General features: G+C 44.8%; 1 protein-coding gene across 2 annotated transcripts in view; it reads right to left on the bottom strand.

Annotated features, from left to right (window-relative positions):
• Nucleotides 1-21,829, bottom strand: part of ZBTB41 (zinc finger and BTB domain containing 41) — a 55,332-nt gene extending 33,503 nt beyond the window's left edge. For both annotated transcript variants that reach the window (XR_005450363.1, XM_038745089.1), the window contains exons 1-4: nt 21,792-21,829; nt 15,401-16,625; nt 4,003-4,210; nt 2,931-3,000 (exon numbers count right to left, since the gene is read on the bottom strand). Coding sequence is in view for 1 of the 2 variants with exons in the window: in XM_038745089.1 (XP_038601017.1) it covers nt 2,931-3,000; nt 4,003-4,210; nt 15,401-16,517 (1,395 nt within the window). In the remaining variant the exon portion in view is untranslated. The remainder of the gene's footprint in view (nt 1-2,930; nt 3,001-4,002; nt 4,211-15,400; nt 16,626-21,791) is intronic.
• Nucleotides 21,830-24,611: the final 2,782 nt, after the last annotated feature.

The following is a 24,611-nucleotide window of genomic DNA, read 5'->3' as shown; positions in this document are numbered from 1 at the left end:
CAGTCTTAATCCCCATTTTACAGATGAGATAACAGGCACAGAGAAGTGAAGTGACTTGCCCAGAGTCACACAGCTGACAAGTGGCGGAGCCGGGATCAGAACCCACGACCTCTGACTCCCAAGCCTGTGCTCTTTCCACTAAGCCACACTGCATCCTAATGTTAGGGTCTAACATTAAATCTAAAGAACATAGGGTGTATCAGTCTGCACCGAGGAAGTCACACAGACAGCCACAAATTATATCGGTAACACGGAGCTAAACACTGTCAAAGAGTTTTCTTACCTAGGCAACACGCCCTGACTAACAACACAATGGTATACAGGGCAGCAGAAAACCAAACGGGGAGGCCAGCACATCCTTTGGGAGGCTGTCAAAGAGTGCGGGGGTCGGTTGCCTTTTTTTCGGTATCTGTTATGCTCTCAATATGTGTACTAAGCGCTGGGGTAGATAATAATAATAATGATGGTATTTGTTAAGCGCTTACTAGATGCCGAGCGCTGTTCTAAGCGCTGGGATAAATACAAGGCTATCAGATTGTCCCACGTGGGACTCACGGTCTTCATCCCCATTTTACAGATGAGGTAACTGAGGCACAGAGAAGTGAAGTGACTTGCCCAAAGTTGCGGAGCTGGGATTAGGACCCACGACCTCTGACTCCCGAGCCCGGGCTCTTTCCATTAATTAAGCCACGCTGCTTCTCACAATCACGACAGCACATCAAAAGACAGTCTTCATACGAGGACAGGGCAGCGGCAGCTGTGGATTCTGCACTGGTTTTTTTCCTCAGTTCTAGCCACATCCACTGATGAGCTTCACTGTCAGTGGCACATCTCCTACAGGAGGCCTTCCATTCATTCATTCAATCGTATTTACTGAGCGCTTACTGTGTGCAGAGCACTAAGCACTTGGAAAATACAATTCGGCAACAACTAGAGACAATCCCTGCCCACGCAGGGATCACAGTCTAGAAGGGGGGGGAGACAGACATCAAAACAGGTAAACACGCATCCATAGCATCAATATAAATAGAATTATAGCTATACGTACATCATTAATATAAATAGAATTATACATATGTACATATATACACAAGTGCTGTGGGGCTGGGAGGGGGGGTAGAGCAAAGGGAGCAAGTTGGGGTGAATGGGAGAGAAGGGGAAGCTGAGGAAAAGGGGGGGCTTAGTCTGGGAAGGCCTCCTGGAGGAGGTGGGCCATCAGTAGGACTTTGAAAGGGGAAAGTGTGATTGAAGGGGGGAAGTGCGCTTCCCTGATTAAGTCCTCTTTTCCTTTTCTTCAACTCCCTTCTGCACCATCCTGAATTGATCCCTTTGCACACAGTAAGCGATTAAATGCCATTATTATTATTATCTCTTGCCCCAGCCCCTCAGCACTTCTGTACATATCTGCCATTTCTTTATATTCATGTCTGTCTCACCCTCTAGATTGTAAGCTTGTTGTGAGCAGGGAACGTGTCTGTTATATTGTGCTCTCTCGAGTGCTTAGTACAGTGCTCTGTACACAGTAAGCGTTTAGTAAATTCGACCGACTGACCTCTTCGTCAAGGATAACACGGCATGGCTTAGTGGAAAGAGCAGGGGCTTGGGAGCCAGAGGTCGTGGGTTCGAATTCCAGATCTGCCACTTGGCAGCTGTATGACTTTGGGTAAGTCACAACTTCTCTGTGCCTCAGTTACCTCATCTTTAAAATGGGGATTAAAACTGTGAGCCCCCCGTGGGACAACCTGATAAAACTGTATCTATCCCAGTGCTTAGAACAGTGCTTGACACACAGTAAGCGCTTAACAAATACCATCATTAATTAATTAATTAATAACGGACAGTGCTAACGCTTCCTTCACTCCTCCCTGCCCATTGCTCTGTGTGTGTCTGTATGCAATTTCCATTTAAAACTTCAGAAACTGAGGCCCAAATAATAGGTGAGGCCTTGATTTTGCTGCTAATAGGAAATCCATAGGGGTGGGTGATTGTATTTTTAGGCCGTAGTAATAACTAAAACTAGTAATAACCAATAATAAGGCATTTAGTACAGTGTTCTGCACACATTAAGCACTCAATAAATATGACTGAACAAACTAATTCAAAAACGGGCATCTTTAGGTAGTATATCTAGATGTAGTGTTATTATAACAAAATAAACGTGTGTGTGTGTGTGTGTACACACACACTCATCCCCAAACTGAAAAATGTATTAGTGGGAAATATGAAAATAAAATCCAACAATGCCCATTTCCAGATGTTGGATTTCCAGATGTTGGAACCAATTTCCAATTTCTCATCAGTAGGTGGCACAATATTAACAGGAAAATGGCCCAAAAAGTTAAAGCTAACCAATTTCCCACTATAGTTTGTATATGAAGAGATGAATTGTTGTTCTTCAGTTAATCACTGGACCAGCTTATTTTTAATTAATGCACACCAAGTTCTCTTACAACAGAGGAATTACATTTTTGCATACTCTTGTGTTAAGGAAAACTCACTTACCTAGCATTGACAGTGCCCGACTGCACATATGCCCACAATCCCGGGTGGGATAGGGGCTGTGTCTGACCTGAAGATCTTACATCTACCCCAGCGTTTAGTGCAGTGCCTGGTACTTAGTAAGCGCCTAATAAATACCACAAAAAAGAAACCCAAAATTTCTTCCGACACTCCATCCCACTGTATCCAGAGAGATGCATAATGTCGGAAGAGGGAATCTTAATTCCGTCACTGTGTTCCAATTCCTGAAATGTAAATAACATGATCTTGGAGAACTAAGTACCTGCTATTAACTCTGCTAGGTTGCCCTCTGCCAAGCGCTTCGTACAGTATGCTGCACCCAGGAAATGCTCAGGAAATACCACTGACTGACTACTACTAGTAAACTGCCATCATTTCCAATAAAAAGAACAACAGAGCCAACTTCTTACGTCGCATCTCCAACCTTCGCTTTTAGTCTTCTTGATAGAAAGAAATTCTTGTACATTTTCTGGATGAAATCTAAAAGGAAATTTGGGATGGATTAACTTCTTACCAGTCGTGAATTTTTCCAAACATTTTAAGAATCGAGCACTGGTTCCTCAAATAGTTATACAAACAATCCTTTGGACTGTGAGCTCGTTGTGGGCAGGAATGTGTCTATTTGTTGCTATACTGTACTCTCCCGAGCACTTGGTACCGTGCTCTGCACACAGTAAGTGCTCAATAAATACGACTAAAGGAATCGATTCTCATATGCGGGGGTCGGGTTCTTGAAGAACTCCTCATATGGAAGACTTGCAGTAAGGTACTTTACACTTAGTCCTACAACACCTGAATGTGCACAACCATTTTTTCTAACACCGCACCATGTTCTAGCCAAACCGATGTGAGTTATCAGAAAAAACATTCCCTAATCCTTCCTATAAGTACACCTTATAGAAGAGCTGACTGTGCTTTGCACACTGGAATTAAAGGAGAATAAAAACATAACTGACTTGGCACAGCTAACTTTCTCATCTTTTAAAATTCCAACCCAAAGAGAAATGCACCACATAAGGTGTTGGGGAGCGGGGAATGGGAAAGGTAAAGGAAAGGATATGATGGAGAGGGAGAGAAGACATCGCGTCCAAAAGACATGAACGTAAACAAAAAATAATTTATAAAATGAAGTCTTTGTAGAAATGTACAGTTCATAAAAAAAACCTGGCCAAGAATTGATATGGTGAATACAAGAGTAAGGTAATATACTTCCTTTCAATTATAGTGGATTCAGCTTCAGCATAAATAAAACAATCATTTTGGGGGTTGTTTGTTTTGAATAAATATTAACTAATACTGAATGTACGTTCTAGGTATCTATAGTGACTACAGGAATATAAATACATTAGTATTTTCCGCAAAGCAAGGTGTCCATTAACTATTAATTGGAAAAGCTAAAAATATTGAGGTTCTCTTGCTTTTCTACAGATATAATTTGGAAGAGTCAGTATAAGTACAGCATGGACACAAAACAACACTTACCTCTGCACATGTTTGGCTAGAGTCTTTTTGCTTGCATGAAGTTTACTACAGAAGGGACATTTGTGCTCTTTCTTATGAAATTCCTTTTCATTACTGTGTTTCTTCCTGTGAACCGTTAGGTTGGACTTTGTTGAGTAGCGCTGCTGACAGATATCACATTCAAAGGGCTTCTCGCCTGTGTGTACCCGGGTATGACTTTCATATTTCCCTATGGGAGAAGAGAGACTAGAATGAGTTCAAATGCCACAACACAGTTGTTTCCTGGGGACGGGGATATAGAAATTATCAAAACTAACTTTGCGTCTTTGTCGATAGTCATCTTTAAATGTTTACTAACTCTCAAAAGCACAAGACTATGACCATAAAATGTCACTCCAGGTCACTCGCTTGAAAACCACCAAGGTTCAGGTGAGGCCAGCACCTCTTTTGTTAGGAAGTTCTCCTTAACAAACAGAAAAAGAAAAATCAAAAGCGAAGGTATGAAACGCAACCCTAAAATATTGAAAACCAACCAGCAGCAATAGCTCTGTTTGGCGTTCGGGTACATTATCTGATATAGCGTTAACATTTTATTTTCATGAGGTTGAGCAATCAATCGACGGTAAAGCAGTGTGGCTCAGTGGAAAGAGCATGGGCTTTGGCGTCAGAGGTCATGGGTTCAAATCCCGGCTCTGCCAATTGTCAGCTGTGTGACTTTGGGCAAGTCACTTCACTTCTCTTGGCCTGTTACCTCATCTGTAAAATGAGGATTAAGACTGTGAGCCCCCCATGGGACAACCAGATCACTTTGTAACCTCCCCAGCTCTTAGAACAGTGCTTTGCACATGGTAAGCGTTTAATAAATGCCATCATTATTATTCAAATCCCGGCTCCGCCAATTGTCAGCTGTGTGACTTTGGGCAAGTCACTTAACTTCTCTGAGCCTCAGTTCCCTCATCTGTAAAATGGGGATTAAGACTGTGAGCACCCCATGGGACACCTGATCACTCTGTAACCTCCCCAGTGCTTAGAATGGTGCTTTGCACATAGTAAGCACTTAATGCCATTATTATTATTTGTTGAGTGCTTACTGTGGGCAGAGCACTGTACTAAGCGCTTGGGAAGAGTAACACTATAACAGAGTTGGCAGACATGTTCCCTGCTTCCAAGAAGCTCACAGTCTAGAGGAAGAGACAGACATTAAATTATGGAACTGTGCTGTGGGGCTGGGGGTGGGGTGAGTAAAGGGTGCAAATCCAAGAGCAAGGGTGATAATAATAATAATAATGGCATTTATTAAGCACTTACTATATGTAAAGCACTGTTCTAAGCGCTGGGGAGGTTACAAGGTGATCAGGTTGTCCCACGGGGGGCTCACAGTCTTCATCCTCATTTTACAGATGAGGGAACTGAGGCACAGAGAAGTTAAGTGACTTGCCCAAAGTCACACAGCTGACAATTGGCAGAGCTAGGATTTGAACCCATGACCTCAGACTCCAAAGCCCGGGCTCTTTCCACTGAGCCATGATGCTTCTCATGCGATGCAGTGTAAGGGTTGACGCCAACCACGTGCATTAAAAGTCATGTTGGAGACTTCCTTGTTTCATTCCCCTCTTTAGTGTATTTTTGGTTTTACTATTAAATGTAATAGGAAAAAGATCTGTATTTACCTATTTACCTTATCTCTCTTCCACAGGACAGGAAGCCAAGTAAACATTTTTGAATGTTCAGTTCATTAGGGGCATCTTTACACACAAGAATTTAGGAAACAAAGAGAAAGGTACTGAACCCACTTCTTCCTATTTTGAAGGGTACCTCATCTCTTTAGACTGTTAGCTTGCTAAGGGCAGGGAACATGTCTACTAACTCTGTTGTACTGTACTATTCCAAGTGCTTAGTACAGTGCTATGCACATAGTATGTGCTCAATAAATACCACTGATTGATTGATTGATTGATCTCTGCTCTCTAGACTGTAAGCTCCTTATGGGCAGGAATCATATCTACCTCCTCTATCATCTGTGGCATAGTGGATAGAGCACGGGCCTGGGAATAGGAAGGTCACGGATTCTAATCCCAGATCCACCACGTGAGTAACCATGGACAAGTCACTTCACTTCTCTGTGCCTCAGTTACCTCATCTGTAAAATGGGGAATGAGACAATGAGCCCCATTTGGGACAGGGACTGTGTCCAACCCTATTTGCTTGTAACCACCCCAGCACTTAGTACTGGGGCACACAGTAAGCACTTAACAAATTCCATGATTATTATTATTATTATTACTGTACTTTTCTGAGTCCTAAGTACAGTGCTCTGCACACTGTAAGTGCTCAATTAATTCATTCAATCATATTTATTGAGCGCTTACTGTGTGCAGAGCACTGTACTAAGCGCTTGGGAAGTACAAGTTGGCTACATATAGAGACAGTCTCTACCCCACAGCGGGCTCAATAAATACCACTGACCGATTGTCCGAAGCAAATGTATTAAAAAAGCACATGTCAGTAACCTGCAAACTATACTAGTTTACACCTGAAATTACCCACCCTTCAAAATATGGAGGAAAAACAATTTGATCTGTTTATTTTGCTATTTGACATTATGCTACTAAGGCCAAAATACTGAACGGAGGAAGGGTCAGTGGCAGTGAAGGAAGGAAAACATCAACCTGAAAGGGATGGGCAGAAATCCTGAATAATGATTAAGATTAAATTTTCCTTATAATCTATCCACCAGAACAGCGAATTCATTCTCATTCCTCCCTCATTCTAAGGATCCTAGAGTGATTCAATGACCCCACCTCCTGAAAGTTCTGTGGAAATAACAATTTGTCCTAGAAAAAGACACAAAAGGAGCACTGGTTTTATGAGTTCAGGTTTCTTTTATATCACCATTCAAAAGAATAAGATATCGGAGTCTCTTAGTCCTTACTAGGAACTTGAACTTTATTTTTTTTTCCTCATCAAAAGCACTTTTCAGCAAGAGCCTTTCTTTAAAAAATGTATTATTAATATGAATCTTAACTCTTTATCCCAGAAGCTGCTATTCATAACAGTCTTAAGCCCTCAAACTCTCTTTGGAAGACAAAAGAACAAAGCATTCATTCACGTCTGTCAGTCGGCGTCAAGAGAAGAGAATTTCTTCGCCTTTCTGGTTAAGGCTGTTCTTGTTTGAAAACTCAGCATCCCTGCCAAACGTTGCAAGAAATCACAGATAGTGAACAAAAAAAAATTAAAACTTAGAAACTCGATTCAATATTCCCTTAACTTGGGGCCTTGGGGAAGCACTCCTTCCATAGTTTCTTAAGGTGAATTTCAGTATGATATTTTTTAGTTGGCCTTCCCCTTCTGGTCAAGGCTGCTCTTCTTTTGAAAAATCAACACTCCAGCATAGCTTTCCAATAAATGAAAGACATTGCGTAAAAATCCAAATATTCCTTTGGGGTGTGAGACAATTGACTCTTTTACAGAGTAAACCACCTAGCTTTAAATCCTAAAGATGAAATGCAAGCAGAAACAAGCAGGTTCACATCTAGCCAGGTGAACAAGGAAAGGTATCAAAAGCCCTGTTGATCACAATTTAGATACATGAGGAAATCTGGTGATAAGGCCTTCCCTAAGTCCTCTTTTCCTTTTATCCTATTCCCTTCTGCGTCTCCCTGACTTGCTCCCTTTATTCATTCCCCACTCCCAGCACCAAAGCACTGAAGTACATATCTGTAATTTATATATTTATTTGCACTAATGCCTGTCTTCCCCTCTAGACTGTAAGCTCATTGTAGGCAGGGAATGTGTCTGTTATATTGCTATACTGTATTCTTCCAAGTGCTTAGAACACCTAAGTGCCCAATAAATACAACTGATTGACTAATCATCTGACTGAAGACAAAAGGTTATCAATGAGCTTGCAATAAGAAATCACGGTGGATGGCTATTGAACACAAGGAAGGTCAAAGGAAAATATCCAGGATATATTTCTAGACTGTGAGCCTGTTATGGGCAGGGATTGTCTCTATTTGTTGCTGAATTGTACTTCCCAAGCACTTAGTACAGTGCTCTGCACCCAGGAAGTGCTCAATAAATACGACTGAATGAATGAATATTATAAATGACTATCATCTGAAAAACAAAAGCCCATGAAGTAGCAGAGAAATCAGATACAAGGTATGAAGGCAAAAATCATATGAAATTAGTTAACAGAACCCCAAGTAGAGAAATCTCCAGATGGTGGTAAGTGCAGTCATCACTCAATTGCTGAACTGTATGTTAACGCAGCCATCTTTTTCCAGTACACATAAGAACAGTCAGGTTGGTCAGTTTTGAAAATGGACATTTTGACTATATAGAAAGATGTATATTCATACATACACACATACATCAGCTGAGTCACTGTCTCCAAGTCCAATGAAATTTATTGAGCTCTTACTGTCTGCAGAGCACTGTACTAAATGTTTGGGAAACTACAATATGACAGAGTTAGTAGACATTCATTCACTCAATTGTATTTATTGATCGCTTAGTGTACGCAGAGCACTGTACTAAGCGCTTGGTTAATACAAGTCGGCAACAGATAGAGACGGTCTCTACCCAACAACAGGCTCACAGTCTAGAAGGGGGCGACGGACAACAAAACAAAACATGTGGACAGATGTCCCTGCTCACAAGGAGATTACACTCTACAGGGGAGACAGACATTAAAATAATTAAAATAAACAGACATTAAAATAATTAAAATAAACTACTGAGGAGGAAATAGTAAAGTCCTCTAGACTGTAAGCTCATTGTGGGCAGGGACTGTGTCTCTGGATTGTTATGCTGTATTCTCCCAAGTGCTTAGTACAGTGTTCTGCACATAGTAAGCGCTCAATGAGTGACTACTTTGATTGATTGACTGCTTCTATATCAATCAGTCACTAGTATTTACTAAGCAATTACTGCACATAGACCCTCTCAGGATCCTACCAGGAGAGTTTCCAGGACTCTACTAGTCTCGACTACGGGAGGGAGAGTCAAGCAGAGGCCTATCCATTCCATTTCTCGGTTGGCCAGTGGCTAGCAAGTGGCAGGCAATCTGCCACAAGTCAAGATCCCCTGGGCTGGGCATCAGCGAGATAATAATAATAATAATAATAATCATAATAATGGCATTTACTAAGTGCTTACTATGTGCAAAGCACTGTTCTAAGCTAGATGGGAGAGAGTCGAGGGCAGAGGCTCAAGTTTACTGTTAGGAGGCAATGGTAAACCACTTCCATATTTTTTACCAAGAAAACCCTATGGATATACGACCAGAACGATTATAGATGGAAGTGCGGCGTTCTGGGAGAGATGTGTCCATGGAGTCGCTATGGGCCAGAGATGACTCGACAGCCTAAGACAAGACTGCGTGTGGTGCACTATGCAAAGTGCTTGGGAGAGTACAATAGAATTACTGACATAATCCTTGTCCTCAAGGAGCTTACAGTCTGGTAACTAAAGTAACTTACATTAGGGAAAGCAGCAGAGACTAGAGATCTGGACATAAGTGCTCTGGGGGGTGGGAATGGGTGAATATCAAAGGGTCTAGGGAGTATAAACTCCAGCACCTAGGCGACTCAGAAGGGAGAGAAAATAGGGTGGGGAGAAGCCAGATTAATCAGGTGAGCATCCTGGAGGAGGTAAGATTTCAGAGGGGTTTTGAAGATGGAAAGTGCACCAGTATTTTGGGAGAGATACGAGGAAGGTCCAGGCATCAAGGTGGACATCAGCAAGAGGTCAGTGATAGGAGAATGATACACAATGAGTTGGTTGGCTTGAGAAGAATGAAACATGTGAGACAGTGATTGGCTGGGACAAAACAGATGGGAGGAGAAAGGGGAAAAGAGATATTTAGTTAACAGAATGGCTAGAATCAATCAATGGTATTTGTATTTACTGAGCGCTTACTCTGAGCAGAGCACTACACTAAGTACTTGGGAGAGTATAGTATGACAGTATAGTTCAATAAATACGATTGAATGAATGAATGAATGAACAGAGAAGCAGGGTGGCTTAGTGGAAAGAGCCCGGGCTTGGGAGTCAGAGGTCATGGGTTCTAATCCCGCCTCTGCCACTTGTCTGCTGTGTGACTTTGGGCAAGTCACATAACTTCTCTGGGCCTGTTACCTCATCTGTAAAATGGGGATTAAGACTGTGAGCCCATGTGGAACAACCTGAATACCTTGTATCTACCCTAGCACTTGGAACAGTGCTTGGCACATAGTAAATGCTTAATACCATTATTATTATTATTATTATTATTATTAACAGAGTTAGCAGCTATGTTCTAGAAAACTCTCTTCCAGTCACACTTGCTGGAAAGGGGGACTGTGTTGACCTGGATGAACCCTAGAGGTCCATTCTGGTTCAGCATTAGTAGAGCACAACTCCTTGTTATGCATATCAACTGATCCGTAGCATTTATTAAGTGATTACTGTGGGCACAGCACCATACTAAGCGCTTGGGAAAGTATATATTACAGCAATATGCAAAGATACGTCATCTCTAAGCCGGCAGGTTTCATTGATTCAATTCAATCGTATTTACTGAGCGTTTACTGTGTGCAGAGCAGAGGGTTGTGATGCATTCCGGAATCCGCTCATTAGGGGATGAGCAAATGACAGCAGAGGGATGTCATCCCATCAGCTGCCCTAGCATCTGTCTAGACATGTTTTCTTATTTCACTGACGTTCATTTTGGGCTATTTTTGTCGCTTTATCAGTTGCATCCATGGTTTGACTCTTGCTGTTATTTTAGGCTTGGTATTTGTGTCTGCCTGACTTGCCCATCCTACACTGAACTTCTCTTGGGCAGGGAGTATACCATCTACTTCTAATGAGTGTTCCTAACTGCCTAGCATTCATTCATTCATTCATTCAATCGTACAATGCTCTGCACTCCCAGCAGGTGCTCAATAAATACTGACAATAATGATGATGATGTTGATTATGAATGCCACCCACCACTGGCCTGTAAGCTCACAGTAGGCATTGAATGTGTCTGTTATACTGTTATACTGTCCTCTCCCAAGAGCTTAGTACAGTGCTCTGCACACAGTAAGCGCTCAATAAATACGATTGACTAACGCTAAAACTTCCCAGCAAGTCTGAACTCTCATATATATTTATGGAGGAGGAACTGAATGATGACTTCTCTGCATGGCCTAACCCCCACTGAATTCCACATTGTGAGGAACTCTTTAGGTATAAAAGTGTCGCCAGGGAGTAAATTCCTCAAGTCAGTCATCTTAACGGAGAATTTTCCATTCAAGGGAAACCCAGTTGTATTAGATCAATCAGTCAATCAGTCGTATTTACTGAGTGCTTACTGTGTGCAGAGCACTGTACTACGTGCTTGGGATGCCATGCAGTTCTGAACGCGGGGGTGGGTACAAGCTAATCGGTTGGACACAATCAACGTCCCACAAGGGGCTCACATCTCAATCCCCACTTTACAGATGAGATCACCGAGGCCCAGAAAAGTGACTTGCCCAAGGTCACACAGACGAGGAGGGGTGGAGTCGGTATCGGAACCCGTGACCTTCGACTCCTACGTCCATGCTCTATCTACTAGGCCATGCTGTTATTCTTCTATGCCTCTTGGGAGAGTACAGCACAACAATATAACACACATAACCTCTGCCCACAACAAGTTTGCAGTCTAGAGGGGGAAACAGACACGAATATACATAAATTATGGATAGTTATGTAAGTGCTGCAGGGTTGGAGGTGGTAAATGAAGGAAGCAGGTCAGGGTGACACAGAAGGGAGCGGGAAAAGAGGAAATGAAGGCTTGCTCAGGGAAGGCCTCTGGAGGAAATGGGCCGTCAATAAGACTTTGAAGGTGGGAAGAATAATTGTCGGATACGAAGAGGAAAGGCATTCCAGGCCAAAGGCAGGACGTGGGCGAGATACACGAGATTGAGGTATAGTGAGTACGCTGGCTTTAGAGGAGTGAAGTGTGTGGGCTGGGTCGTAATAGGAGAGTAGCGAGGTGAGGTAGGAGGGGGCAAGGTGATTGACTGCTTTAAACCTGTTTGATGTGCAGGTGGATGGGCAACTGGTAGAGGTTCTTGAGGAGTGTGGAAACATAGACTGAACATAAAGTGGATGAGACCACTGAATTCTCATCATTCCCTGTAGCACCGTCAGTAACGGCAGAGGAGGCGTACTTACCCTAGTGCTTCGTACTGTGCATGGCACATAATAGGCACTTAATACATACCAATCAATCAATCAATCGTATTTATTGAGCGCTTACTGTGTGCAGAGCACTGTACTAAGCGCTTGGGAAGTACAAGTTGGCAACATATAGAGACAGTCCCTACCCAACAGTGGGCTCACAGTCTAGAAGGGGGAGACACAGAACAAAACAAAACATATTAACAAAATAAAATAAATAGAATAGATATGTACAAGTAAAATAAATACAGTAATAAATATGTACAAAACATATATACATACATACAGGTGCTGTGGGGAAGGGAAGGAGGCAAGGCAGGGGGATGGAGAGGGGGACGAGGGGAAGGGAAAAGTGGGGGCTCAGTCTGGGAAGGCCTCCTGGAGGAGGTGAGCTCTCAGTAGGGCCTTGAAGGGAGGAAGAGAGCTAACTTGGTGGATGTCGGGAGGGAGGGCATTCCAGGCCAGGGGGATGAGGGGATGACACATCATCGTCATCATCAATCGTATTTATTGAGCACTTACTGTGTGCAGAGCACTGTACTAAGCGCTTGGGAAGTACAAATTGGCAACATATAGAGACGGTCCCTGCCCAACAGTGGGCTCGCAGTCTAAAAGGGGGAGACAGAGAACAAAACCAAACATACTAACAAAATAAAATAGAGTAGATATGTACAAGTAAAATAAATAAATAAATAGAGTAATAAATATGTACCACAATTATTAGGTTATCCTAACCCGCTATAGTCAGGTCTTCCCCACCTTCACTCCACGGGGACTGTGCCGCCCAAGGTCGCCGATGCCTTAACTCCTAGCCAAATACAATGGGCTCTAATCCGTCCTACTCCTCCTTGCCCTCTCCACCATCTTCCGACACGGCTGAGCACTTCCTTCTCCCGCCAACTTCACCGGCAGATACACAGCGGGTTCGCCCCCCTCATTCAGTCATAATTACTGAGCGCTTACTGTGTGCAGAGAGATGTACTAAGCACTTGGGAGAGTGCAATGTAATAATAAATGGATACATTCTGTGCCTACAATGAGCTCTTACAGTCTGGTTTTCAGCTTCAATCGTTGGCTCTTCTTCTCTCGCCAAGGACCTTACAATCTTGTCAGCTGTGTGACTTTGGGCAAGTCATTTAACTTCTCTGGGCCTCAGTTCCCTCATCTGTAAAATGGGGATTAAGACTGTGAGCCCCACAAGGGACAACCTGATCACCTTGTAATCTCCCCAGCGCTTAGAACAGTGCTTTGCACATAGTTAGCACTTAATAAATGCCATCATCATCATTTTATTATTATTATTCTCTGGGCCTCAGTTTCCTCACCTGTAGGAAGGGGATTAGGAGTGTGAGCCCCATGTGGGTCAGGAACTTTATCCAACCTGCTTAACTTGTATCTACCCGAGCGCTTAGAAAAGTGCCTGGCCCATAGTAAGTGCTTAACAAGTTCCATAATTACCCTGATTATTATTACAGCTACTCCCCAAACCCCAGTCTTCGTTCCTTAGGTGCCCACTGTTGGGTAGGGACTGTCTCTATATGTTGCCAACTTGTACTTCCCAAGCGCTTAGTACAGTGCTCTGCACACAATAAGCACTCAATAAATACGATTGATTGATTGATTGATTGAAGTAGGAGTGGGGAGGTGAGCGTAGTGCAACTGACACCACATGACACTGGGCTAGGACTGTAAACTCGCTGTGGGCAGGGAATGTGTCTCTCCCCCTACTAGACTGTGAGCCCGTTGTTGGGTAGCGACCATCTCTATATGTTGCGACATACTTCCGAAGCACTTAGTACAGTGCTCTGCACACAGTAAGCACTCAATAAATACGATTGAATGAATTTATTTTTCTATTGTACTCTCCCAAGTGCTTAGTACGGTGCTCTGCACACAGTAAGCGTTTAATGAATACAATTGAATGAAAATGGGTACACACAGTGCAGTGGGAGAAATACTCTTACTAAGAAAAAAGGAAAAAGTTTCTCAAAAATTTGAACTACTAAAATCCAATTATCACCGGAAGTCCTGGTTTTCTGTTCCTCCCTCTTCCCCAGTAACTCAACATTTACGTTCAGGCCCCTGTGACTTTCACTTGCAATTTTAAGTTTCTGTCATGTACGTTTATTATCTGCATTATTCCACCTCTTCCACTTTATCAAGGGGAGGGCTCATATCTTCCCTGTACACAGAGTACTGAGGACATGCTAATAAATGCGGCTGACCGACAGACGTGAGCAGCAGCGTGGAGTAGTGGACAGAGCATGGGCCCGAGAGTCAGAAGGTCATGAGTTCGAATCTCAGCTCTGCCACTCGTCTACTGTGTGAGCTTGGGCAAGTCGCTTCACTTCTCTGGGCCTCAGTTACCTCATCTGTAAAATGGGGGTGAAGCATGTGAGCCCCATGTGGGACGGCGACTGGGCCTAACCCAATTTGCTTGTATCCACCCCGGCGTTTAGTACAGTGCTTGGCACATAATAAGCGCTTAACAAATATCATAATTATTATTAGATGTTTACCATAGTTCCATCAGCAGCAGTACTATTGGTCACTTACTTTAAAAGGAGCACTGTTCTAGGTAATTGGGGAATTGCAACAGACGACTACAAATAGGATCGACTCAAGTGCTTTGCACACAGTTAGCACTCAGAAATACGATTCAGTTGACCCATGCCCTTAAGGAGCTTCACCCGCAATTAGGTGACAGAAAAACAAAAATATGACAACTAGACCAAAGTGAAAATGCCAGTGGAATAAAATTTGGAGTATAAGTAGCAGAAATACAAAATAATTGATGAAAGGCTACCACACTTCTTAAATGATACAAACTAAAAATTCCAACACCCATTACTTAGCTAACTCCTGTCCAACACTGGGTAAAAAGAAGCAACTTTCATCTTGTCGGGTTTCAACTTTTCTAGAATACTATTTTTGAATATCTTCAATATTTTCCATCCAAAGGAAGTCAAAGCATATTTGATGCAGGAGGTAAGAGGGAAAAGAAACATGCATAATTTCCTCAAAACTGAAGTCCGAAATGAATTTAGGAATTACAGAATATTGAAAGGAGTACAGTATACATTTCACTTTTTCCTCCTAACAAAATATGCTTAAGCACATGTTTAAAAAGTTGATTTCGATACCTTAACCTAATTATCACATCACCATCCTCAAAACAGTAAGCCAGAAAAGCGTTTTAAGACAATTTGCTTTTTCTCACCTGTTCGATCAAATGTTTTGCCACACTTAGGGCACTGCAGGATTTTTTTGTTACTGCTCTGAACGACAATTGGAGTTAATCCTTCAGGAATGTTTCCAACAGAATCAGCAATCTCAGGCTCTTCTTCTGCACCGATGTGCTCCTTTTCACTCTGCTCTTCAGTTTCGGAGTAGTCATCCGATATTTCCTCCTCATGTCCATCTTCATCCACGTTAATCTCGCTCCCAAGATCCTCAGAGTCATTTTTATCAGATTTCTCCTTGTCAGAATTGATTCTCTCCAAACTGTCCGAGACGTCTCCGCTTTCGTCATCGCTATTATCAAATTTCACGGGGCACTTCCGATTTCTTGTGGACCTTCTTGACGAAAAGCCTCTCTCAAGCATTTTTAACCCATGTTTTTTCCCAAAAGAGAGGGATCTGTGAGTTTTGGCTAAATGGTTCTCTAAGGACTTCTTGTAACAGAAATTTCTGCTGCAAAATTGGCACTGATGACTGCTTGACAGCTTGCTAGTCAATTCGTTTACAGTTTCCGTCGGCGATAACTTTTCAGTTACTTCTTCTGATTGAAAACTGGAGGTGTGCTCGTTATTTAATACTTTAACCGCATCGATGATGTCCAGAAACTTGGCGGCTTCTAACACTAAGGGGATTTCATTCTTATACACAAAAAATTCCGAGGTGTACAGGAACTCAAGCAGATGCTGAAAAACCGAATGTGTTACGTGATCCACGGTGACAACATCCGTGCTCGGATTTTTACTCAAGCAGGCGTGAAAATAACTACTGCCAACAGCAACGACGACTTTATGGGCGCTGAATTCTTTTCCTTCTACTATTATTAGTAAGTCACAGAAGGATGGTTGCTTCTGTCTATCATCATTTAAGTACTTGAGTAAATTTTTATTATACTGCAGGGAACTGAGCAGTTTTCTTTGATCGGGTGAAGGTGGGCACTCTTGACAATACTTGGGATCCTCGGGGGTAGACTCTTCTGCAGGATGAGTAACAGCAGTTTGATCCTGACCTACAAGAAGGCGGCCATCTGAAGAATCTTTACGTTGACCGAGGCGGATCTTCTCATCGAGATTTGCAGGGACCTTTCTCCTATTCTTCATTGCAGACCTGCGATTTCGCAACGAGGACCTTCATACGTGGGTCGAGGGAGTCAGAAATGGAAACCGGCTTCAATCCTTGACTTTCACCTCGTTGCATCCAAACGCGGCCTGCAAAACAACGTGGTTTAAAGTGAATAAGAAGCCAGCAATTTTTTCGATGTAAGCCAGAGCCGAGATAAGGTCATAAGATCAAGGCTAATAATGCGTTTAACACCTCACGGTAGCGTATGAAGCGGAGGATGACAAAAACAAAATTTCAAAGGGAAGACAAGCAAGAGTCTGTTTGAGGATGAAGGGGCATGCTCCTCATTTCAGGGTTGGGCTGATTCAAGAACGGAATTCAGAAAAGCAGCCTGGCCTAGGGGAAAACGCATGGGTCTGGGAATAATAATAATGATGGCATTTGTTAAGCGCTTACTATGTGCCAAGCATGGTTCTAAGAGCTGGGGGGATACAGGGTGATCAGGTTGTCCCACGTGGGGCTCACAATCTTTATCCCCATTTTACAGATGAGGGAACTGAGGCACAGAGAAGTTAGGTGCTGCTCCTAGAGAAGCAGTGTGGCTCAGTGGAAAAAGCCCGGGCTTGGGAATCAGAAGTCATGGGTTCTAATCCCAGCTCTGCCTCATGTCTGCTGTGTGACCTTGGGCAAGTCACTTCAAGGCCCTACTGAGAGCTCACCTCTTCCAGGAGGCCTTCCCAGACTGAGCCCCCTCCTTCTTCTCCCCCCTCACCTTACCTCCTTCCCTTCCCCACAGCACCTGTACATATGTTTGTACATATTTATTACTCTATTTATTTATTCATTTTACTTGTACATATCTATTCTATTTATTTTATTTTGTTAATATGTTTGTTTTGTTCTCTGTCTCCCCCTTCTAGACTGTGAGCCCACTGTTGGGTAGGGACCGTCTCTATAATGTTGCCAACTTGTACTTCCCAAGTGCTTAGTACAGTGCTCTGCACACAGTAAGTGCTCAATACGATTGATTGATTAATTGATTATTTAAGCCTCAGTTCCCTCATCTGTAAAATGAGGATGAAGACTATGAGCACCACGTGGGACAACCTGATCACCTTGTATCCCCCCCAGTGCTTAGAACAGTGCTTTGCACATAGTAAGCACTTAACAAATGCCATTAATATTATTATTAGGTGACTTCCCCGAAGTCACACAGCTTATATCAAGAGACTCATCCCAGCTCTGCCAACTGCTTGCTGAGAGACCTTAGGCAAGTCACTTAACTGCTTCATGCCTCAGTTTCTTCAAGTGTGAAATGGGGATCTAGTACTGATTCTCCCTCCTTCTTAGACTGTGAGCCGCATGTGGGATAGGGACCGCGTCCGATTTGATTAACTCATACCTAGCCCAGCACTCAAACAGTGCTGGATTAAAAAAAAAACCCACAAAAAAACAGAATGAGAAGCAGCATGGCCTAATGGAGAGAGCACTGGTCTGGGAGTGAGAAGGACCATTCATTCATTCAATCATATTTATTGAGCGCTTACTGTGTGCAGAACACTGTACTAAGCGCTTGGGAAGTACAAGTTGGCAACATATAGAGACGGTCCCTACCCAACAGCGGGCTCACTAATCCCAGCTCTACCAACTGCTTGTGGTGTGACCATGGGCAAGTCACTTCCCTTCTCTGTGCCTCAGTTTCCTTTACTTATAATGGGGACACCCATTCTCCCTCATTCATTCATTCAATCGTATTTATTGAGCGCTTACTGTGTGCAGAGCACTGTACTAAGCCCTTGGGAAGTACAAGTCGGCAACATATAGAGACGGTCCCTACCCAACAATGGGCTCAAAGTCTAGAAGGGGGAGACAGACAACAAAACAAAACATGTAGCGGGTATCAAAATCGTCAGAACAAATAGAATTATAGCTATACGCACATCAGTAACAAAATAAATAGAATAGTAAATATGTACAAGTAAAATAAATAGAGTAACAAATCTGTACAAACATATATACAGGTGCTGTGGGGAGGGGAAGAAGGTAGGGTGGGGGGATGGGGAGGAAGAGAGGAAAAAGGGGGCTCAGTCTGGGAAGGCCTCCTGAAGGAGGTGAGCTGTCAGTAGGGCTTTGAAGGGAGGAAGAGAGCTAGCTTGGCGGATGTGCGGAGGGAGGGCATTCCAGGCCAGGGGACAGATGTGGGCTGGGGGTCGATGGCGGGACAGGTGAGAATGAGGCACTGTGAGGAGGTTAGCAGCAGGGGAGCGGAGTGCGCGGGCTGGGCAGGAGAAGAAGAGAAGGAAGGTGATGTAGGAGGGGGCAACGTGATGGAGAGCTTTGAAGCCAAGAGTGAGTTTCTGCCTGATGCGTAGGTTGACTGGCAGTCACTGGAGATTTCTGAGGAGGGAAGTAACATGCCCAGAGCGTTTCTGCACAAAGATGATCCAGGCAGCAGCGTGAAGTATAGACTGAAGTTGGGAGAGACAGGAGGATGGGAGATCAGAAAGGAGGCTGATGCAGTAATCCAGTCAGGATAGGATGAGAGATTGAGCCAGTAGGGTAGCAGTATGGATGGAGAGGAAAGGGCGGATCTTGGCAATGTTGCAGAGGTGAGACCGGCAGGTTTTGGTGACGGCTTGGATGTGAGGGGTGAACGAGAGTGCAGGGTCGAGGATGACACCAAGGTTGTGAGCTTGTGAGATGGGAAGGATGGTAGTGCCGTCTACAGTGATGGGAAAGTCAGGGAGAGGGCAGGGTTTGGGGGGGAACATAAGGAGTTCAGTCTTGGACATATTAAGTTTTAGATGGTGGGCAGACATCCAGACGGAGATGTCCTGAAGGCAGGAGAAGCCCACGAGCCTGAAGGGAGGGACAGAGAGCAGGGGCGGAGATGTAGGTTTGGGTGTCATCAGTGTAGAGATAATAATTGAAGCCGTGGGAGCAAATTACTTCACCAAAGGAGTGAGTGTAGATAGAGAACAGAAGGAGACCGAGAACTGACCCTTGAGGAACCCCTACAGTAAGGGGATGGGGAGGGGGAGGAGAAGCCCGCAAAGGAGACTGAGAATGAACAGCCAAAGAGATAAGAGGAGAACCAGGAGAGGACGGAGTCTGTGAAGCCAAGGTTGGATAACGTGTTGAGGAGAAGGGGCTGGTCCACAGTGTCGAAGGCAGCTGAGAGGTCGAGGAGGATTAGGATAGAGTAGGTGCTGTTGGATTTGGCAAGAAGGAGGTCACTGGTGACCTCTGAGAGGGCAGTTACGGTGGAGTGTAGGGGACGGAAGCCAGACTGGAGGGGGTCGAGGAGAGAGTTGGCGTTGAGAAATTTGAGGCAGCAGGTGTAGACGACTCGTTCAAGGAGTTTGGAAAGGAATGGTAGGAGGGAGATAAGGCGATAACTAGAAGGGGAGGTGGGGTCAAGAGAGGGTTTTTTTAGGATGGGGGAGACGTGGGCATGTTTGAAGGCAGAGGGGAAGGAACCAGTGGAGAGTGAGTGGTTGAAGATGGAAGTTAAGGAGGGGAGGAGGGAAGGGGCGAGAGATTTTATGAGATAAGAGGGAATGGGGTCAGAAGCACAGGTGGCTGGAGTAGCACTTGAGAGGAGGGACCGTGAGCCCTTTGTGGGACAGGGACCATGTCTGATCTAATTAACTTGTACCTACCTTAGCATTTAGAATAGTGCTTGGCACAAAGGAAACGCTTTACAAATATAATAATAATAGTAATAATAAGAAGAATACTACTGATGGTATTTATTAAGTGCTTACTATGAGCCCGGCACTGCAATAAGCACTAGAGTGGATAAAAGTTAATTAGATCAGACGCAGTCCCTGCTCCGCCTAGGGCTCACAGTCTAAGAAGGAGGGAGAACAGGTATCCCCATTTTACAGTTGAGGAAAAAGAGGCACAGAGAAGTGAAGTGACTTGCCCAGGGTCACATCACAAGCAAATCGGGTTGGACACAGTCTCTGTCCCCCTTGGGTCCCATAGTCTCAATCCCTGTTTTACAAATGTGGCCACTGTGGGCAGACCCTGTCACCCTTTATTGCTCTTTTATACTTTTCCAAGCACTTAGTACAGTGCTCCGCACGCAGGGCGCGCTTAACAAATACGACTGAACGAACGAACAGGTGCTTGGAACAGTGCTTGGCACATAGCATTGTAAACGTGATTAAATAAATGAATGAACGACTGTCTCTGTTAACAAATTGTACTTTCCAAGCGCTTAGTGCAGTGCTCTGCACACTGTAAGCGCTCAATAAATACGATTGAATGAATGAATCATTTATTGTCACTATCTGTTGCTGACTTGTACTTTCCAAGCGCTCAGTTCAGTGCTCTGCACACAGTAAGCGCCCAATAAACATGTTTAAATAAATGAATGATTGCCTCTGTTACCGAACTGTACTTTCCAAGCGCTTAGTGCAGAGCTCTGCACACTGTAAGCGCTCAATAAATACGATGGAATGAATCATTTATTATTGTTATCTGTTGCTGACCTGTACTTTCCAAGCGCTCAGTCCAGTGCTCTGCACACAGTAAGCGCCCAATAAACATGTTTAAATAAATGAATGATTGTCTCTGTTACCGAATTGTACTTTCCAAGCGCTTAGTGCAGTGCTCTGCACACTGTAAGCGCTCAGTACGATTGAATGAATCATTTATTATTATCTGTCGCTGACCTGTACTTTCCAAGCGCTCAGCCCAGTGCTGTGCACACAGTAAGCGCCCAATAAACACGATTGAATAAATGAATGAATGACTGTTTCTATGTTACCAAACTGTACTTTCCAAGCGCTCAGTGCAGTGCTCTGCACACTGTAAGCGCTCAATAAATACGATTGAATGACAGAATCATTTACTGTCACTATCTGTTGCTGACTTGTACTTTCCAAGCGCTCAGTCCAGTGCTCTCTACACAGTAAGCGCCCAATAAACATGATTAAATAAATGAATGAATGTCTGTCACCAAATTGTACTTTCCAAGCGTTTAGTCCAGTGCTCTGCACACTGTAAGCGCTCAGTCCAGTGCTCTGCACACTGTAAGCGCTTAGTCCAGTGCTCTGTATACTGTAAGCGCTTAGTCCAGTGCTCTGCACACTGTAAGCACTTAGTCCAGTGCTCTGCACACTGTAAGCGCTTAGTCCAGTGCTCTGCACACTGCAAGTGCTCAACAAACACGACTGAATGAACAGTGCTTTGCACATAGTAAGCACTTAATAAATGCCATTATTATTATTATGAGTGTACAGCAAGCGCTTAACAAATACCATTACGAGGTCGCTGAGGCCCAGAGAAGCAAAGGGACTTACCCAAGGTCACACAGCATACGACGGACCGTCTCAGCTGCCGAACTGTCCTCTCCCAAGCGCTTAGTGCAGCGCTTTGCACACAGTCAGCGCTCAATAGATACGATCGAATGAGTGGAGGGTGGCGGGGCAGGGCGGAGAACCCAGGCCGCGGCTAAGCGCTTAGTCCAGTGCTTTGCACACTGCAGGCGCTTAGTCCAGAGCTCTGCACGCTGCAGGCGCTTAGTCCGGTGCTCTGCACACTGCAGGCGCTTAGTCCGGTGCTCTGCACAATGTAGGCGCTTAGTCCGGTGCTCTGCACAATGTAGGCGCTTAGTCCGGTGCTGTGCACACTGTAGGCGCTTAGTCCGGTGCTGTGCACACTGTAGGCGCTTAGTCCGGTGCTGTGCACAATGTAGGCGCTTAGTCCGGTGCTGTGCACAATGCAGGCGCTTAGTCCAGTGCTGTGCACAATGCAGGAGCTTAGTCCAGTGCTATGCACAATGCAGGCGCTTAGTCTAGTGCTCTGCACACTGCAAGCGCTTAGCCTAGTGCTGTGCACACTGCAAGCGCTTAGTCCAGTGCTGTGCACACTGTAGGCGCTTAGTCCAGTGCTCTACACACTGTAGACGCTTAGTGCAGTGCTCTGCACAATGTAGGCGCTTAGTCCAGTGCTCTGCACAATGTAGGCGCTTAGTCCCGTGCTGTGCACACTGTAGGCGCTTAGTCCAGTGCTCTGCACACTGTAGGCGCTTAGTCCAGTGCTCTGCACACGATAGGCGCTTAGTCCAGTGCTATGCACAATGCAAGCGCTTAGTTTAGTGCTCTGCACACTGCAGGCACTTAGTCCAGTGCTGTGCACACTGCAGGCGCTTAGCCCAGTGCTGTGCACACTGCAGGCGCTTAGCCCAGTGCTGTGCACATTGCAGGCGCTTAGTCTAGTGGTGTGCACGCTGCAGGCGCTCAGTGCAGTGCTGTGCACGCTGCAGGCGCTCAGTGCAGTGCCGTGCACACTGTAGGCGCTCAGTCCACTGCTCCGCCCGTCCGCCGGGCCCAGCTCCGCGCGCGCGCGCGCGCACCCGCCCGCCGGCTTCCGGGTCGGGCCCCGGCCCCGCCCCCCGCCGCGCCCGTGACGTCATCACGCCGCCCCGCTCCGCGCACGCGCCCCCGCCCCGCGCCTCCGGGTTTTCGCGGCGGCCGGGGGGGGTGACGTCATCGCCGCGGGCGCCACCCGGCCGCCGCCCGGACGGCCGGCCCCGACTAAAAGACGGAAGGGCGGAATCCCGGACGGGAGCGGGAGGGCCCTGAGGCCTCAGGGGCAGCGTGGCTCTGTGGAAAGAGCGCGGGCTGGGGAGACAGAGGTGGCGGGTTCGAATCCCGCCTCTGCCCCTTGTCTGCTGTGTGACTTTGGGCAAGTCACTTCACTTCTCTGGGCCTCAGTGACCTCATCTGTCAAATGGGGATGAAGACTGTGAGCCCCATGTGGGACAACCTGATCACCTTGTATCCAACCCAGTGCTTAACCAATAAATAAGATTGAATGAATGAATGAACAAATACTATCATTATTATTATTATTATTATTATTATTATTATTATCTTCTGTGTGACCTTGGGGAAGTCACTTCACTTCTCTGGGCCTGAGTTACCTCATCTGGAAAATGGGGATGAAGACTGTGAACCTCACGTGGGACAATCTGATCACCTTGTAGCCTCCCCAGCGCTTAGAACAGTGCTTGGCACATAGGAAGCACTTAATAAATGCCATTATTATTATTATTGTCTGTTGTGTGACTTTGGGCAAGTCACTTCACTTCTCTGGGCCTCAGTGACCTCATCTGTCAAATGGGGATGAAGACTGCGAGCCCCACATGGGACAACCTCCCTCGCCTTGTATCCAACCCAGCGCTTAACCAATAAATAAGATTTAATGAATTAACAAATACTATTTTTATTATTATTATTATCTGCTATGTGACCTTGGGGAAGTCACTTCACTTCTCTGGGCCTCAGTGACCTCATCTGGAAAATGGGGATGAAGACCATGAGCCCCACGTGGGACAACCTGATCATCTTGTATTCTCCCCAACGCTTAGACCACTGTTTGGCACATAGGGAGCACTTAATAAATGCCATTATTATTATTGTCCGTTGTGTGACTTTGGGCAAGTCACTTCACTTCTCTGGGCCTCAGTGACCTCATCTGTCAAATGGGGATGAAGACTGTGAGCCCCATGTGGGACAACCTGATCACCTTGTATCCAACCCAGCGTTTAACCACTAAATAAGATTGAATGAATGAATGAATTAACAAATACTATTATTATTATTATAATTATCTGCTGTGTGACCTTGGGGAAGTCACTTCACTTCTCTGGGCCTTAGTTACCTCATCTGGAAAATGGGTATGAAGACTGTGAGCCCCACGTGGGACAACCTGATCACCTTGTATCCTCCCCAGTGCTTAGAACAGTGCTTGGCACATAGGAAGCATTTAATAAGTGCCATTATTACTATTATTATTATTGTCTGTTGTGGGACTTTGGTCAAGTCACTTCACTTCTCTGGGCCTCAGTGACCTCATCTGTCAAATGGGGATGAAGACTGTGAGCCCCACGTGGGACAACCTGATCACCTTGTATCCACCCCAGCGCTTAGAGCAGTGCTTGGAACATAGTAAGTGGTTAACAAATGCCATTATTAATTAATTAATTAATTAATTAAGTCACTTCACTTCTCTCGGACTCAGTGACCTCATCTGGAAAATGGGGATGAAAACTGTAAGCCCCATGTGGGACAACCTGATCACCTTGTATCTACCCCAGCGCTGAGAACAGTGTTTGG

The sequence above is a fragment of the Tachyglossus aculeatus genome, chromosome 4, assembly GCF_015852505.1.
Source record: "Tachyglossus aculeatus isolate mTacAcu1 chromosome 4, mTacAcu1.pri, whole genome shotgun sequence".
NCBI lineage: Eukaryota > Metazoa > Chordata > Mammalia > Monotremata > Tachyglossidae > Tachyglossus > Tachyglossus aculeatus.
The sequence above is the reverse complement of the archived record's forward strand: the minus strand, read 5'-3'. Positions and strand labels throughout refer to the sequence as shown.